Source organism: Mustela nigripes, chromosome 16 (genome assembly GCF_022355385.1).
Source record: "Mustela nigripes isolate SB6536 chromosome 16, MUSNIG.SB6536, whole genome shotgun sequence".
Classification (NCBI taxonomy): Eukaryota; Metazoa; Chordata; class Mammalia; order Carnivora; family Mustelidae; genus Mustela; species Mustela nigripes.
In genome coordinates this window covers 5,141,930-5,161,003 of record NC_081572.1, presented here as the reverse complement: position 1 = coordinate 5,161,003, position 19,074 = coordinate 5,141,930, and the positions used below count along the sequence as shown (strand labels likewise).

General features: G+C 47.1%; 1 protein-coding gene across 1 annotated transcript in view; it reads right to left on the bottom strand.

The window, feature by feature from the left end:
- Positions 1–19,074, bottom strand: part of SRP68 (signal recognition particle 68) — a 35,687-nt gene that overhangs the window by 3,452 nt on the left and 13,161 nt on the right. Inside the window, exons 8-13 of the mRNA XM_059380816.1 lie at positions 18,831–18,971; positions 8,999–9,097; positions 6,310–6,374; positions 2,382–2,535; positions 1,674–1,768; positions 556–685 (exon numbers count right to left, since the gene is read on the bottom strand). Of these exons, the coding sequence (XP_059236799.1) occupies positions 556–685; positions 1,674–1,768; positions 2,382–2,535; positions 6,310–6,374; positions 8,999–9,097; positions 18,831–18,971 (684 nt within the window). The remainder of the gene's footprint in view (positions 1–555; positions 686–1,673; positions 1,769–2,381; positions 2,536–6,309; positions 6,375–8,998; positions 9,098–18,830; positions 18,972–19,074) is intronic.

The following is a 19,074-nucleotide window of genomic DNA, read 5'->3' as shown; positions in this document are numbered from 1 at the left end:
TTCATCAGTGGTTCTCAACTCAGCTGCACAGCACAATCACTGAGATTTACAAAATCCCAGTGTGCACCCCAGACCCCGCAGGGATTAGAACCAGAATCTCGAGGGGTGAGACTCAGACAGTCCTGTTTTAAAAATCCCATGTGAGGGGCGCCTGGGTGGCTCCGTTAGTTAACTGCCTTTGGCTCAGGTCATGGTCCCAGGGTCCTGGGATGGAGCCCCGCATCAACAGAGGGCCTGCTACCCCCTCTCTCTGCTGCTCTACCTATGTTCTTAATTTCTCTGTCAAATAAATAAATGAATACCTAAAAAAAAAAAATCTTCCCAGGTGACTGTAACATGCAGCTGAATCTGAAAACAATACTTCACATTTATTTTAACCCAAGGAATGGCTTTCCTTCTTAGTACCCGCGTCCAATCGCAGGCCTGGAGTGTGGCAGGGAGTTAGAGCACAGAGCTCTCAGGCTCTCAGGGCCGCCCCACACCCGCAGCTGGCCAGGGAGGACGGGCCTCACCACGCAGCCTCCCTGGGCTTGGAGGCAAGGAGCAGCGGCGCACCTTTAAGCTGTTCCTGAAGGCCCCGGCGTCAGAATGTACTTCGTTTGCATACTTCAGGACTCGGTCGTACAGGACAAGGGCTTCACTCCACTTCTTCACCAGCACGTAGGACTGAGCAATGAAAAAACACCTGGCAGGGAAGGGAAAGAGCCAGAGTATTCTAGAATAACAATTACCCAAGATTGAGACTTTCCTTGAAGTGCAGGCTCAATTTTAGATCTGGAAACAGGCTTCTTAAACCTTCTTAAACCTCAGGATTGCTGCGGGGAAGACCCTGACATTCCCCATGCCCCAGGTTACCAGGCGACCCGCCACTCTTCCCTGCACTGTGCATGTCCCACATGGTGACAGACCCTCTGTCTTCTCCTTCCTTTCTGACTCTGCGGTTCCGCAGAGGAACGCTGCGTGGCCCGAGTACGAATCCCACCCACTGCCCACGCGTCCGGCCAGCTCGCCCCATCCCTGCCCACTTCTTTTTCAAAAACCCAACCCAAGAACCCACTTCCTAATGGAAACTATTCCACTGGCGTCAACAGAGCCTCAGGGCTGCTGGTCCTTGGCAGGCCACGGGCCAGGAGGAGAGCTAACAAGTGCGACGATGGGGCATGCTGGAGAGTCAGAGTGCCGGGGTGTGAGGGCCGAGGGGCGGGGGTTACACTCCCGGCTCTATTCTGCCCACACCCTTCTCTTGCTCCTCACAGCCTACCTCCAACTTACAAATAACACGACTCATTTAAGAACAAAAAACAAAAAATGGAGGGTTAGCTTTCTCCTAATTCAGTTCAGGTTGTACTCTGGTTCTGTCAAGGAACACCTTTTCCTATACTTGTTCCTTCTCCGCTGGAGGAAGGAGGGAAGAGGAGGGAGCTGACCTTTAACTTGTGTTCCCCAACCTCCCCCGCCCTATCCAAGGAGCAAATGACGTACACTGGAAACTCCCAGCCAGTACCTTCAGCAAAGACGCCCCCCGAACATGCTGGGCCGACTGTTCTGACCACAGGCAAGGTAATCAGACAGCCAAGCCAACAACCCAGTCTTCTGGAGTCTGGCCCATGCCCCAAGGCTTACAGAGCCAGCGGGCAGCCCAGGAGAGCCCCATCTGCATCATGGGACCTTACCTATAAGCCTTAAACACCAGCGTCTTGAGGCCTATCTCTTTCTGGAAGGCTCGGTCCTCCTCTAAGCCAGGAAGCTGGAGCAATTCCACCAGATTCTGCACGAGAGATGCAACAAGGAAACTCATGAAGAGCAGGGTGCAGACTGGGTTTCTGAAAGGAGACCTTGTAAAAACACACATGGGCAAAAAGGCCAAGCCAGAAGTAACGGGAAAGTCTGTGAGGAGCGGCTTGGCAGCAGCCACACCTGGTGTCACCGCCACCCCCTCTCAGCTCCTAAAAGCCTGTCTGTCCTTTCCGTCTGGCTCACACCTCACCTCCTTCCGAGATTTCTCAGACCAAGTCAGCTAGTGGGCATCTCCTGGTCTGATCTGTCAAGACTGGCGCTCCGGCTGGCATCTCCCCTAGAGGCCTGGATGGTGCATGGACACGTCCCTCAATCTTACTCACTGACCAACTCCCAGCGGGCCAAGACTGTGGCCTCAGGAAGTGCCCCAGGAGAGAGGACCTTGCACAGCTGAAGTGCTCAGTGGACCCCGAGGTCACTGGTCTCTACGCATCAACACGCCGAGGCTGAACGAGAACCAGGCCTCTCCTCCTGAGCCACCAAAAGCTGCTGCTGGTCCCAGCCCTTCGCTACGCAGAGCTAGGTCATTCTGTAGCCAATACATGCAAAGGACAGGATCCGGCGGCCCAGTCCTCAAGGGTCACCTGTAGAATGATGTCATAGAGCCGGATGAGGTCCTGGGGCCGTGGGGAGCGCTTGCTGTCATCTTCCGGCTGCGACTGCAGTGCCTTCTGCAGCCCCTTGGCCATGTTCTCGTTCCGCCTGACGGCTGTTGACAACTTGATGTAAGTCAGGTAGCTGGAATGTACCACACGTCAGCTCAGGTTATGCTCAGGGAAGCTGGCGTTCTGAGAAGAGCACTGGGCCACAAGCTGGGACTAACCTAGGGGAAGGGCGTGGGGGCGAGGGCGTGTCACTCAGCGGGCCATGTGACCGGGGCCGCAAGCTCAAGGGGGCCCTCAATTTTGGCAATTCGCCGGCAGGTCTGCAGGGGCCAGGATGACACCTTATGACGAAATCTGATTTCAGTTTGAATTATATCCTCTGTTTGTCTTAAAGAGCCAGGAAGCTACTGACTTCAGAGGTCACAGTCCTTGAGATGATCCATGGATGGCAAGCCATTCCGGGAACAAGGATCAGTTAACAGCCTGGCCCACATTACAAGACGCAGCGCTCACACAACAGCTGCTCCTACTCATCTGAGGACCTTCTCTTCTCAGAAGACACTAAGGAATGGGTTTCGTTGGAGGGTTCTGCGTACCGAGCACCTGCACATACCGGAGACTATGCCTGCTTATTTTATTTTATTTTTTTAAGATTTTACTTATTTACTTGATAGACAGAAATCACAAGTAGGCAGAGAGGCAGGCACAGAGAGAGGAGGAAGAGAGCCGGATGTGGGGCTCGATCCCAGGATTCCGGGATCATGACCGGAGCCGAAGGGAGAGGCTTTAATCCACTGAGCCACCCAGGCACCCCTATGCCTGCTTATTTTAACTGTACTACCTGCAAAATCTCTTTTAATATCTGGGGACAAGAATACAGTAACTGAAAAGTCTGTTTAAAAAGGATTTGTGGGTGGAGGGCTAGTATTTAGGGCTCGAGATCTCCATTCTTCTCTGGTAGAAGAGTAGAGGCACCCTTGGGAGAGACACAGCCTGGGGACAGCTATGTATGCATAGTTGACGTCAGGGCTCCATAGTGAACACTGGGGATTAAGAGACTGTCAAGTCCTAGGTTCTGGCCCCCTAGCCTTCTCCTACTCGGCTTCTAGAACAAGAGCTGCTGGTACATTCTGGGGATCTGACTTGCCCACAAAAGGGCCCTCCAAGATTCTGGAGTCAGGCTCCTGGGTAGAAGGGCAGAAGAAGAACACCCCCAGTGAAGCCCCCAGCCGATAAGCCCTGCCCACAAGGGCAGAGTTCCCGCCACACAAGCCATATGCTTTAACAGGAGATGTCGAAGAATCACCAGTTAAAAAATATCTAACAAGACAGAAGAGACCAAAATCGAGGGTAGGGTGGGGGGAAAGCAACTTGGGAGAATCAGACTTTGCAAGAAGAAGAAGATTTCAGAAAACTATTATTAACTTCAGAGAGGGACTTTCTGGTCATAAGCTGAGAATGAGAAACTTTTACAAAATCAATATTTAGGCGTGACTGGGTTGTTCAGTCGGTTAAGTGTCTGCCTTTGGGTCAGGTCATGATCCCAGGGTGCTGGGATCCAGCCCTGAGTCAAGCTCCCTGTTCAGTGGAGGCTCTGCTCCTCCCTCTGCCCCTCTAACCCATCCCTGTCTACACTCTCTCTCTCTAATAAATAAAATCTTAAAAAGAAAATCAATATTCAAAGGACACGCACAAGCCCTCAGAAATTAAAATAGTGCATGAAATGAAAAGGCCTATAAGGAAGTCAGCTGGGAGGTCGGGAAGAGTCAGGGCGGGGAGTGGGTGCAGAGCAGGAGAGAGGGCTGTCCCGGGAAGGGGTACAAAATACCTAAATCCAAAAATCAGTAAGGAGGAACACACACACGTCATGTGGACACAAAGGTAAATACCAGGAAAATTTGTTTAAAGAAATAAAAGTGGCTGCTTTGGAGAAATGGGAGAGAAAGGTCAGGAGATGGGTTTTCCTGAAGCTCTTCAGAAAAAGGAGATTCTCCAAATATTATTTAGAGCAGTAGAGGAATGTAGATGCCTCTTTGGAAAGTTTTATTAAAATCCAAGAGCGACCTGATTCCTGCTGTCAAACTGTCAAAGCTGGGCTCCAGTTCCTTTTTTTTTTTTTTTTTTTTTTTTTAAGATTTTTAAAATTTACTTATTTGACAGAGAGAGAGCTGAGTACAAGCGCAAAAGCAGGCAGAGTAGCAGGCAGAGGGAAAGGGAGAAGCAGGCTCCCCGTTGAGTAGACAGCCTGATGCGGGGATCAATGCTAGGACCCCGGGACCATGACCTGAGCCGAAGGCAGGTAATTGAACTGACTGACCCCTCAGGCACCCCTGGGCTCCAGGTCCTGGTCGAAACCCACGATGCTGATTCCAGCTAGATGTGAAGATGGGAGTATGAAGCCAAGGGTATGGGGGCAGCACAGTGTGAAGGTTTTCTGAGCCCTGTTAAAACTCTCAGGGTCTTTTCAAGGTTAGGAAGTTGGATCAACTCCTGATTCAGACTCTGTGGCTGTTGACAATAAACATGTCCCTTACCCTCCTGGGCTCCGCTTTCTCACAGGACTGCTGAAGACTAGAGAGCAAACGGCTGTTGTTGCTCCATACCCCTCGATAACGCTGGCACTCCATCTGACGTTCGCTAATACTGAATTCCCTAATCTAGATCAAGGAGATCAAGATACAGGGAGGTGTTTTTACCAAAAAGGGAGGGGTTAGGGGAATGGCTGAAAATAGTGCCAGGTTCATGAAAAAAAGTTACGACCAGTAAGTAAGCAATGAAGACTTCAAGGTCACATGGGGTAGAGCATCTAATGAGAAGTGTAGTTTTCCCAAGTCAGTTGATCCTTCTCTCCACAAAGTCCCCAAACTGTCACTTTTCCTTCCCTCCCCTCTTCTTCAGGGTGAACAGAATGACCCACACTCTAAAACAAAAGTAAACTTGACAAGGTGATTTAAAAATGTGTATGAGGGTGCCTGGGTGGCTCAGTGGGTTAAGCCGCTGCCTTCGGCTCAGGTCATGATCTCAGAGTCCTGGGATCGAGTCCCGCATCGGGCTCTCTGCTCAGCAGGGAGCCTGCTTCCTCCTCTCTGTCTCTGCCTGCCTCTCTGCCTACTTGTGATCTCTCTCTGTCAAATAAATAAATAAAATCTTTAAAAAAAAAAAAAAAATGTGTATGAAAGAGCAAAGGGACAGAAAGAGTTCAGCTGTGCCTGAGGAAAAACCTGCTGGGGGATGAGCTCCACCAGCCACCAGGACTCGAGGCACAGGCACTTGCTGTGCTGGTGCCAGTACGGAAGGTGGATCCGCAGAGCAGAAGAGCGTCCAGAGAAGAGCACGCGAGGAGAAAGCGGGCCGCGCGCCGGATGGAGCCGGCGGACAGGCCGATGTGTCCGTCAACTGCCCCGGAGCCATCCACAGCCTCGTGGAGAAAACGTGAAGCAGATCCTTATACCACGCTCAAAAACAAACTCCAGATAGAATCAAACTGGTGTCGAAACAGAACTTAAATGCAGAAGGGACGGGACGCAAGCAAACATCTGGAACACAGAGGAGAGAGACTTTCGGAGCCCGGCACGGGGGGCCGTTACCTCTAGGAAGAGAAAGAGGAACCACCAGTGTGGGGCCACAGGCGGCGTCAAAGTCACCAGCCGCATTCTCACTCTTAATGTACAAAATTTAAAATTACGCGTAAAATCTTATGTGTATAATAACATGTAAACGCAATAAACGCAGTAACATACAAATAACATACAAACACGTACTCCTGTACGATAAAACATACATATATACATTAGCATTTGCTATACAATAAATCAGAAATTAAAACTATGCTAACGTTATACACATTCTTTCATCTGAAGGATCTATTTTACTACTGTGTTAAAAATTTAAAAATTAAAAGCCTTACCTGTGCAGGTACTGAAGATTAGATACCTTCCCCGACTCCCCTTCAAGGGTGTAATCTCTCTGTTTCTGTGGAAAGCAATCAAGGCAGAGATAAAACAGATGATCCTATCCTTGGCTCTGACCACCTCATGCCATGGTGTGGTCCCCAAAGTGCCTGGGAACACAGGCACAGGCTCTAGTAAATTACGGGTCCTAAAATATCAAAGATCTCCTGGGCATATTCTAGAACAAGGCCACTCACTTGTCACCGGCATCTAAAAACTGGACTTAAGCAGGAGAGTTCAGAGTAATGGCCAGTCAGGCTCCCTGTCCACTGCTCCCATGTCCAGACCCAAAGCAGGAAGGCCAGACAGTCCAGGCCCGTGGCACCATTTTGGGGGTTGTGCCTTAGACCTACATCCAACCCCTCAGGCTGTCAGCTCAGCCTTCTGTGGCTGGCCGAACAATGGCTCTCAAAGATGCACAGGTCCTAATCCCAGGCGCCGTGAAGGTGTTACCTCACACGTAGGAGACGGGATTATCCTGGATTATCAAGGTGGGATCAGCATAATCACAGGTTTCTTCTAAGAAGGAGAGAGCAGGGCCAGTGACAGAGAGAAGGCATGGGGACTGAAGCAGAGGTCGGAGAGGAGTGACGGGCTAAGCTGCTGGCTGTGATCACGGAGAAGGGGGCCACAGGGCAAGAAGTACAGGTGGCCTCCAGAAGTTGGAAAACGCATTCTCTGGAACGCTAGAAATGGACTCTTCCCTTAGGACTTCCAAAGGAAGGGCACCGGGGTAGTTATGCTGACTAAGCATCTGACTCTTCGTTTTGACTCAGGTCCTGATTGCAGGGCGGTGGGGTCCAGCCGCGGGTCAGGCTCCACGCTTAGCACGGAGTCGGCCGGAGTCCTTCCCCTCCCTGCACCCCCCAACTCTGCCTAAAATAAGTGAAATCGTAAAAAAGACAAAAAACAAAAAACCCTTCCAAAGGAATGCAACCCTATGAACCCTTTTAGATTAACAACCACCCAAAGCTGTGAGAGAAGAGATCTGTGTTATTTTAAGCCACTACGTTTGTGGTCATGTTCTAGCAGCCACCGGGGAAACCTCGACACCTTGATATCACCATCTTCATTACACTCTGTGAGGGGTCCCTGCAACTGCTGTTGAGTTCAAGGTGAGTGATGGAGGGCAGGGCTCGTGCGGACCTGTTATGTGGGTGAAGGGAAGTGAGATATACAAAGGCAGCTTGACGGGAAAAGGGAATGGGATGACAGCTTAACAAATACTTAGTGAACGTTTTATACTCAAAGCACCAGGGACAGATGCTAAAGTAAATAGCTGCTTTTAATACGCTTATAATTGTGGGGAAAAAAAACCCAGAAAAATAAATATAAAACAATATACAAAATGTTAAAAAGCAATTCTTGATTAACTACCGAACAAAAATTACAGCCACAAGTACCAGATATTTAGAACACGGGGAGCTGCTGGGCTAGGATGGTGCTGGCAGGCTTCTGAGAGATGAACTATGAGCTGGACACTGAACACCAGACGGCGTCTGGACAGGTGACGAGGGAGACGAAGGACAGTCAGGTGCGAGGGGAAAGGAGAACAGTGCAGGAGAGCACCGGGGTGGGGAAGGCACACTCACAGGAGGGTGAGTACCGCAGCCGGAGCCGGAGGACCCAGCGGGGAGCAGGAAAGTATGATCTGGAAACACACACCAGTTCACAGAGTTGGAACTGCACTTGCTAAATCAATGGGCTCTTGAGCAGGGTGTACACAACCCAAAGAGTGTGGTGTAAGAGGAAAATTAGAGCTGCTGCTTCTTTTTTTTTTTTTGAAGATTTTATTTATTTATTTGACAGAGAGAGAGATCACAAGTAGGCAGAGAGAGAGAGTGGGGGGAAGCAGGCTCCCTGCCGAGCAGAGAGCACAATTCAGGGCTCAATTCCAGGACCCTGAGACCGTGACCTGAGCTGAAGGCAGAGGCTTAACCTGCTGAGCCACCCAGGTGCCCTGAAAATTAGAACTTCTATTTTTCTCATTTCTTACAAATAAACACGTCAGGAATACAGGCTCAATTTTACTTATGGGCTGCAATATCAGGAAAGTTTGGAGCCCCCTGCTCTAGACCTGGGAGATGGGATCTAGAAAGGTCCCCTGTTTGCTGCTGGCAGGAAAGACCTGGAGAACTGAACCCAGACCAAGATGGGAAAAGCTGTCAGACCTCTGTGGCAGTCCAGGAATAGGACAAAAGGCTAATCAGAAACAGGGCAGGGGTGAGGGATGGAAAAATGGCGAGAAGTCAAAGGGAGAGCTAGTAAGGTTCTGGTGACAGGGAAGAAAGAGACAAAGACAGTCCTGAGGTTTTCAGCCTAGATGCCTAATGGATCACAGTGACATCAGAGAAAGGGAGCACTCGAAAAATCCACCTGGAGCCATGAATTTGTGACTAAAGGCTTAACGGGGAATAAATGAACCCATTAGGAAGAACAGGATGGAGAGAAAATTCCTCAACCCGATGGAGTTCAGAGGCTTCTGTCGTTTGTCAGCCCATCACCAAATCTAAAAATACTGTGGCTACGAGTCTGTGCACTCAAGACCACTGCCCGCCCATCCCCCCATCCCCACCCGAACAAGGCACACAGACTGAGAGGACCTCAGCCCAGAGCAGGAGCCAGTGGCCCAGCTGATAGTCCCACCTGATCCGGCTTGAGCTCTTCCCGAACGGCCTGGATGGCGTCCCGACACTCACTGAGCATGGATTCAAACAGACGCTCCTTGGTTTCTTCACTTTCAGCCTAAACAAAGGCAGTAAAAAAAAGTTTTCCTCTGAATAAGGCAGAGTGGTCCAACGGGAGGGGGCACAACCCTGCTGTGACTCCCCCCCATTATACACACACACATCCAGCCAGGACACCCCAAAGCAGAGATCGTTTCAACTGTCACGAGTCTCCACCACATTAAGACTTTTCTTATAGTCTTATTCATTATTCATATAGAAATGGAATGGTACGTACACACACACACACACACACACACACGAAGTGAATGCACTGAAAAGATCTGTGTAACTGATCTGAAACAACCAAACAACAGATGCTTTACATTCTTTCCCATCACAGAACTTTCTACTTCTTTCCTCCACCAATTCCACCTCTGCTCAGGACCTGCCCCTGACATCCCTGAAACACCACATTGGAGAACAAATGGTCCCAAGCTCTGCTGTGTGCCAGCAGGGATACCCGCATGAACGTAACCCCAAAGACTTGCAGACCTTGGATTTCTTTTAGGTCCAAGCAAGTGAGGAATGTCCCTAACCAATACCAAGCCAAACATTTATTTCTCCTAAGGATCACAGGAAGATCCCTTCTCCACAGAAATCGTGCACTTGGGATAGTCCCTGTGGCTATGCTGTGGTTGACAGTCTTTGCACAAGGTCAAGGGCGTTTGCCCCTCTGCTGGCCTGCTGGGATAAGGGAAAAGTGATTCATTGACAGAGCACCTGCCAAACCACATTACCATTCTAAAGAATCCGACTGAGCTGGTAGGAGTGGTCAGAGGCAAAAAAGAGATGAACTTGTGCTGCCGGCAGACCCACTGTAGCAGGAAAACATCAGCACTCCATTATTATATTTGACTTTCCACGGAAACATCCAAACTAATCTCTTGACATTCAACTGACCTCTAAGACAGCCCAAAAGAAAACCCATTACGGCCCACTCCTTTAGGAGGCTGGTAGAGGCTTAAAAAAAAAACCTTTTCTTCTCTTAAGAACGCTAACATTTTTCCTAGTTTACAGTGTAGGGGGAAAAAAACTTCCTTGTAAGTTATGCAATCTAAATCAAACATACTTTTCTACTTATATTGCCTTTCCCGTTGCTCACTAACTTAGGAAAAAGTCAGGGGCGCAGTCATTCTATAAATCTCTCAAGGCAAACACAGCCACTATTAATTTACTGAAACCTAAACAGCATTGTCCAACAGAACTTTCTGTGATGGGGTGCCTGCCTGCCTCAATCCAGGGACACATGTGAATCTCCATCTCCAGGTTGTGAGTTCGAGCCCTGTGCTAGATGTAATTACTTAAAAATAAAATCTTTATTCGGAAAAAAAAAAAAAGAACCTTCTGTGCTAATGGAAACACTCTTTTTTGCTGTCCTGTCCTGCACAGCAGTCTTCTGCCACATGTGGCTACTGAGCATTTGAAATTTTCATTAATTTAAGCGTAAATAGCCAGAGATGTTCAAGTGTCTCGTGTACTCAACAGCGCAGAGAAACACTTCACACAAAACACTGCTAAGGAGCACGTCAAGGTAGCAAGACTCTTTGTAATAACGGAATCAAACCTGCGGGCCAAACGTCTGAAGGACAAATCCTGTGGACCAACCAGGGCAGCCATGGAACAGCTAACAGCCGGAATCGGATCTGTGAGCAGACTCGGCAGCAGGTGTGCGCGTGGGGGCACGGGCACATACACACACGCGCATGCTCAAGCGTGCCCCCCCCATGCATGGGGGCACAGGCGCACACACACGCATGTGCAAGCACGCACACACGGGCACACACAGAGCCACGCTGTCAGCAGGCAGTTCTGGTATCTGGCAAATATGCCACCAACACCATTTCAAGAGGGGAGTGGTTCGATGTTTGGGGTTAATGGGTATATAAAGTAACAGAAAAGTGAACTTCATTTCGCCAGCTACCCACGATTTGTGTGCTTTCCTGTAGAGAAAATGCAGCTCAAATAAAAAAACAAAACTGAAACGATGCAAAACGCTAACTCTCTTTACTGCCATGTATTATGCTCGCTCCCTCGGAATAAGGACACCTCTGCATCAAGGGGCAAGAGGCTTTCCTGGGGCTCCCACAGAAGTCTGAGTTCCACCGGGAACCTCACAGAAGACTGAGCCACACGGCAGGTAAAAGCCCATCGGAAGGGGAGAGCTTCAGTCACTTGGGTTTTCTGCCGCCCACACTGCCAGTGACTCAGAGGTCACTAGGACCTGCAGCAGGTCCTAGCTCTGCAGCAGAGCTTCTCAGGGTTCTCCCTGGGCTGGGCACAGTGTCTCCAAACAGGAAGCCTGAAATGTACTTTGCTACTTTCACTCGTATTTACATACCTATCTTGGAGGCTAAAATCATCCTGAAAAGGCAGCAAACCAGGAACGCCGCTCTACGTGCAGAGGCAGGACTCCGCAGCATCTACACGCAGACCTCCCAAGTCAGCCCCGGAGCCAACAAGAACGAGCTCCCAAACCCACGCGGCAAACTCCCTGCACAGGAATTTGTGGTCTGCCTGCACCTTTTTCCAGGTGCGTCTGTGAAACAGAGAAATCTTCAGTCCAGAACTAATGTGTTACTTGGACAGGCCTAATAATTAAAAACAAATCCTAGATCCGTTTTTATGAAACTTGGAACACCCCAGGATGTGCTTTTCCACAGCCTTAAGATGAGTCTCAAGGACCGGTACAGAGGAAAACCAGCTGCCGTGGGTCCTGAGGTAAAGACCCCTGCCTTTCAGAAGTTTCTGGTCTCCTGATCAGAGACCAGAAATTTTGCAACTGGATTTGAAGACTGTTTTCACTTGTCTACAAAGCCTGCTGGAAGGTGGCAGTGTGACTAAGAGACAGACGAGGCGAGTCTGACCACATTCTCCACCACACCCATAGGAGAACCAAGGGAGTGGGAACCAAGCCTTCCCCAGGCCCCTAAGTTCCAGGAAACAACACATGGATATCTGGTAAAGGAGAATACAAACCTCACTTAAGAACAGTTTTGTTTTTTTTTGTTTTTTTTTTTTTTTTTGCTTGTGTTCGTTTTTGTTTTATAGAGAAGGACAGATGGTCTCCCTTTCACTCACACACTGAAGTATTAGCCATGACCCAAGGATAAGACTCATCAAATGTGCCGTTCCTCTGAAAGCTCTGCCTGACAACATCCCGCAGAGCTGCCGCCAGTGACAAGGCAGGTAGAATCAAGCATTAATAGAGCAAAACAGAAACAAATTATCAAGTAAAGCAATTATTTAGCCCACAAAGACATAAAACCTGGCTCAGGAGACCAGAAATTTTGCAACTGGATTTTGGCAGCTGATTAAATCCCTGCTGCAGTCTTCAGTCTAACACTTTATCTCCCTGAATTATTTCTTCCTTCTATGCTTTTCAGTGAACTGCTGTTCTAGTATTTAAATGTCATGAAACCTCTACAAGCAAGCATAAACTGGGTCTACCAAATTCTTGCATTCCAGTCCCTAGAGGGGGGCAGTACCATCACCAGCCAGTTGAAGGAACATGAAGGGGCGCCTGGCCAGGTCAGTCGGCGGACCATGCGACTCTTGATCTCTTCTTAGCTGTGGGTTGAACCCCATGTTGGGTGTAGAGACAACTTAAAAATAAAATCTTTGGGGCGCCTGGGTGGCTCAGTGGTTTGGGCTGCTGCCTTCGGCTCAGGTCATGATCTCAGGGTCCTGGGATCGAGCCCCACATCGGGCTCTCTGCTCCGCAGGAAGCCTGCTTCCCTCTCTCTCTCTCTCTCTGCCTGCCTCTCTGCCTACTTGTGATCTCTGTCTGTCAAATAAATAAATAAAATTTAAAAAAAAAAATTAAAAAAATAAAATCTTTAAGGAAAAAAAAAGAAACACTGAAACCCAGAGCCCTGCATCTCCAAGGCATAGCTCCTGGTTCCCAGGGTAGGGAACAGCTCCAGACAACGAGAATGGGCAAGGTGGAGAAGACCTGTGTGACATCCAGCCAAATAATCCGGTGGCGGCACCAAGGAGGCACATGGTTCTCCTGGGATTACCCTCCAATGGCCAAAGTGCATTTTCCCTAGTTACTAACCCATGGCTGTTTCAACTCAACAGACAACCAGCTACGGTGCTGGACCTCACATCTAAGGATTTAACTGAACTTTATTTCATCTGTACTTGAATTATTTTATTTACCGGTTAAATTTGCTGTATGTGTGTATAGACAGTGGACACTGAACTATGTCAATGTTAAAACCTTGCTGGGATTCCCTGGCACGAACAATGACACACATTTTGTTTGATCTACATCTTTTACATCTACCACATTATTTAAAGACCTCTGATACTCAGAAGTGACCCTGATGCACCGAAAGATTCTGAACAACCAGAGACCACGGAGGAGTTAACACATCCCACAAACACTGAAATGATTAAAAAAATATTATAAACTTTATGTCAATAAATTCAACAAGGTACATGAAATTAATAAATGCCTTTTAAAAAAAGACACGGGGGGCGCCTGGGTGGCTCAGTGGGTTAAGCATCTGCCTTTAGCTCAGGTCATGATCTCAGGTTCCTGGGATCAAGCCCCGAGTTAGGCTCTCTGCTCAGCAGGGAGCCTGCTTCCCTCTCTCTCTCCGCCTGTCTGTCTGCCTACTTGTGATCTCTCTCGCTGTGTCAAATAAATAAATAAAATCTTAAAAAAAAAAAAAAAAATAAAAAAAAAAAAGATGACCTGGGGCACCTGGGTGGCTCAGTTGTTAAGTGTCTGCCTTTGGCTCAGGTCATGGTCCCAGGGTCCTCAGATAGAGCCCCAGATCAGCTCCCCAGAAGCAGAAAACCTGCTTCTCCCTCTCCCTCTGCCTGTTGCTCCCCCTGCTTGTGCTGTCAAGTGAATAAATAAATAAAATAATAAATCTTTTTTTAAAAAATATTTTATTTGTTTGAAAGATTGCAAGCAGGCAGAGACGCAGGCAGAGAGAGGGGAGGAAGCAGGCTCCCTGCTGAGCAGAGAACACGATGCAGGGCTCAATCCCAGGACCCTGGGATCATGACCTGAGCCAAAGGCAGAGGCTTAACCCACTGAGCCACCCAGGTGCCCCAATAAAAATAATCTTTAAAAAATAAAATGAAATAAATTTTAAAATTAAAAAAAAAATAAGACTCATCCAAATGACACAAAATCAAACAGAAAATCTGAGTAGCTCTTTATCTCATAAAGGAATATTTGTTTAGAACAAGCAAAAACAAATTTTAAAAACCTTCCCGTAAATACCAAATCATTGTTATACACGTGAAACTAATGTTTTATGTCAATTATATCCCCCCCCACCCCCAAAACCACAAAAAACCCTTCCTACAAAGAAAACTCTAGGCTCAATAGTTTCACTGGTAATTACAACGAATAGTTGAGAAAGAAAAAAATACTGGGATTACATAAACTCCTTCAGAAACAAGAGAAGGAAGGAAAATATCTAAACTTGTTTTATGAGGTATATATAGCCCTGATACCAAACCCTGAAAAAAGACATTATAAAACAATGATAAGCCACTTCCTCATGCATATGGATGCAAAATTCTTAAATCTCAGCAAACAAAATCTAGCAATGTATAGAAAGTACAATATACCATAACTAAGTGAGGTTGCCTCAAATACATAAGACTGATTTAACACTGAAAAGTAATCAATGTAATTCACTACTAACAGCCGTCAAATATTCCTCCCTCTTCAGCCTTTACTCTCAAGTTGAAAGAAGGGAAACTGTCCTTACGGCTCCTTCTAAGCCTCTGCTTTCTTACAACCTTCACACACTCCACCGTATCCTGTGCAACAGCAATTAAACACCCGCCACTATTCCTGCTTGCCAAAGCCTTCTAATTTTCTTTCATCTCTTCACAAATATCTGAAAAATACTTAAGATTTGTAGAGCTATTCAAAGCATGGTCCTGGGACCAGCAGAATTAGCATCATTTGGGAGCTTATAAGAGAAGCAAATTCTTGGGCCCCAAAGCACACATACTAAATCAAAATCTCTGGAGAGGTGGGGCCTTGAATATTTTTTTTTAATTATTTTATAATTGGGGCACCTGGGTGGCTCAGTGGGTTAAGCCTCTGCCTTCTGCTCAGGTCATGATCTTGGGGTCCTGGGATCAAGCACCGCATCAAGCTCTCTGCTCAGAGGGGAGCCTGCTTCCCCCTCTCTCTCTGCCCTACTTGTGATCTCTGTCAAATGAATAAATAAGATCTTTTTTAAAAAATTACTTTAATATTCTTTTTTTTTTTTAAAGATTTTATTTATTTATTTGACAGAGAGAGATCACAAGTAGGCAGAGAGGCAGGCAGAGGGAGAGAGAGGAGGAAGCAGGCTCCCTACTGAGCAGAGAGCTCGATGCGGTGCTTGATCCCAGGACCCCAAGATCATGACCTGAGCAGAAGGCAGAGGCTTAACCCACTGAGCCACCCAGGCGCCCCTAAAAAAATTATAATTTTTTCATCAGTGTACTCTTTCCCCATCCCACCCACCCACTTCCCCTGTGGTATATCCTAGATTCTATAAATCATAATCTGTCATATAGTATATTCTTGTAATAACCCTAGGGAAAAGAAAACATTAAGGAAATCATACAGAAAATACATTCACAGCACTATATTATTATTTATCTAAAGAAAATCAACCTGTAAGTGGACCGGCAGAGTTCAAACCTATGTTGTTCAAGAATCAACTCTATTTTTTTTTTTTTTAATCTATTCAATGTTGGAGTAACACTGCTGTTTTGTTTAAGCAGGCTCCATGCCCAACGTGGGGTTTGAGTTCATGACCCTGAGACCAAGAGCTGCACACGCCACCGACTAGGACAGCCAGGTACCACAACACTGCTGTTCTGGTCTTTGCCATTACTACCAAAATCTTGGCCAAACTCAAACTGCTTTAGAAGGAGCAGCTACAGGGTGCCTGGGTGGCTCGGCTGGTTGGGCGTCTAACGCTTGGTTTCATCTCAGGTCATGATCTCAGGGTCCAGGATCCTAACATTAAGCCCTAGTGTCGGGCTCCTCACTAAGTGGGGATTTGGCCTGAGAGTCTCTCTCCCTTGCCCTCTGCCCCTCTCCCCGCAAAGAGCATGCTCACTCTCTTTATTAAATAAATAAATCTTTATTTAAAAAAAAAAAGAGAGCGAGCACAAAAATGACCTAAAGACCCAAAAGTCAACCCTTCAAGTATGCTAACACTCGAATTTGAGGCTAACACTCGACTTTGAGAGTAACCCTTTTTAAAAACATACACAAAGCTCAACTAGTCATCACATTACTGAAATGATCTTCAATTTTAAAAGCAATGGCTGCACATGCAGTTGTAAAATGCTTTTACTTCATCTAAGTTAGCTCAAGCTGATTTTATGAATAAGGCAAAAAGATCTCCTTCATGTGCGTTTTTATTTTCTAATAATGCATACAAAACAGAAGAAAGATAAATTCAAATAAAATGCCACATGGGAAACTCTCCTACCCCCACTAATCTACTGGATTGGAGAGGATTCCCTGCCAAGGACTATTTGTTTCAATTAACGTTCTGTTCATTCAGTCTCTCCCAGGGGCCCGGGACTCCGCTTGTGTATGGTGTACTGTATTAAATAAGATTGCATTAGCTATTCACCAAAGCCAAGTAAAATGGTCCTGCTACCAGCCTTCCTGATATGTGGCGAAGTTCAAGAACATGATCATGGGTGTCAAAAGGGCCTGGATTCCAGGCAAGCACTCCCTTCTATCAGACGTGTATGGCTGTGGACAAGTTACATGGTCTCTTTCAGACCTGTTTTCCCACCTGTACGATGAGAGTTACCGCCCACACAGTAGAATTAAAAAGGTACAAAACTGAAAGAACAGCGTATCCGGGACATTGAGGAGAACCATTACCCTTCATTGCTCATCTCTGTGGTGTAGGTGACCACTGGTTTTTAAATTTTGTGAACTAATACGTAAGACCACGGAAAATCCTTACAACACGCAAATAAAAACAGAATTCAAAAGCAGATCGCAATGATTTCAACAAATAAAAAAAAAATAACATCGCTTATGAACATGAGAAAGACTAAAAGGAAATCCAGTGTTGTCCTTATCAGCACAAGGTAACAACCATGAAGGTATATGAGAAGTGGGACTTCAAAACATTTACCTTTTTTTTTTTTTTTTTTTAAATTTTTTATTATTTTTTTATTTGACAGATGGAGATCACAAGCAGACAGAGAGGCAGGCAGAGAGAGAGAGGGAAGCAGGCTCCCGGCTGAGCAGAGAGCCTGATGTGGGGCTCGATCCCAGGACCCTGGAATCATGACCTGAGCCGAAGGCAGAGGCTTTAACCCACTGAGCCACCCAGGTGCCCCAAAAACATTTACCTTTTCTCTAAACTTTAAACTAAATAACTTCTTAAAATTATTAATTTTAATTTTTTAAAAAATTTTTATTAATTTGCAATGCTAGCTTTCCTTGTTCTTTATCTAATATACATTCGCGTGCCTGTTCCTAAGGAGCCTCCCCCCATTTATATCTGCCCCCCTGGGCCTCCCCTAACCCCAACCACAGCCAGAACTCCTGTCCCACTGTCCCTGACCGCAGCTCTTCTCTTCCAGAACATACCACCATGAAACGAAAGAATTAACCCAACCATGTAAGCTCAAGGGCTGCTACGAGAATCGCAGTCCAGAAGAGACACTGCCATATACCGGTGCCAGTGAGATGCTCTCCAGGAAAGCTTCTCGGTCTTCTAAAGAACAAATCAACTTACTAGTCTTACTAGTCTTACCCTCGTCTTCTGCTCTTAAAGCAAACTGAAGAGAAATGAGAGCAGCAGTACACAACCTAGACAGAGGCACAAAGGTCTCCCACTGTTGAAAGCTGTCCTTGGGGCACCTGGGTGGCTAAGTGGGTTGACCTGCTGCCTTCAGCTCAGGTCATGATCTCAGGGTTCTGGGATCGAGAAAGAAAGAAAGAAAGAGAGAAAGAAAGGAAGAAAGCTGTCCTCAACCCAGGGTAGCTACTTCGGAACAAGTCACTGTAAAGTTTGGACACTCAGAACAATTCAGGAGCACAGCTAACAAAGCGCTCCCACGCACAAATTACTCAGGCTGCAATGGCTTACGGCGAGGTGGCAGCAAACACCCCGGGGCTGGCTGCAGACACACTCAGCAGTTGGGTGTTTAGATGTTCTTCACCTCGTGGAGGAAACAAGCCAAGAAGGGCCTTCATCACTGTCTACTGTGTACAAACCAAGATCACCGGGATCTCTGATCGTATGGAACTTACTCAGTTACTCAGACCCACGAACAGGTAACAATTATGTCCGCAAGCAACACCCGCTTTGCATGAACTACACCACATGTAAAACGAGATATTCTGGCTTAGCCAGGCTCTCCTGAAAAGGCTCAGGAACGAGAGGGGCCCCTTCAGGGACAGAAGGCTAGGACAAGAGGTCAGACGGACACCACAGTGAGGTCGCTACACCACCTGCTGGGCCGGACATGTCCCCTCACGTTGAGCCAGCCTCTCACCACTCCCATGTCCACAACCACATCCATGTTCATGTCCAAGACAGCCACTGCCAATTTCCTTGCCTTCTCAATGCAAGAACTCTTCTACGAGCTCAGCTTTTACAATAATTTGGTGACCAAATCCCAAATAGCAGTAAGACATATTTTTGTTTTGTGAGAAATGCACACCCATCTATGTCATAAACACACGAGGACAACTTCAGACACACGTGGACAGAGAACGGGCAGCTGCCCCTCACCTGTGCTATGGCTGCTTCGTTATCGGCCAATCCAAGTAAAAAGATCCTCACTTTGTCTATCTTCACCGGAACGGTTCTCCCTCTCCATTCCACCTCACTCATGGTGGCTGCCTGTTTGGCCCGAGTCTGAGTGATCAATGCCTGGAAAGTAATTTTCAAAAGTCAAAACTTTAATTGCTGGTGGTAAAAGGTACAAAGAACTATTAGTTCTCTTTTTCTGAAACTAATATATCACGCCTTATAA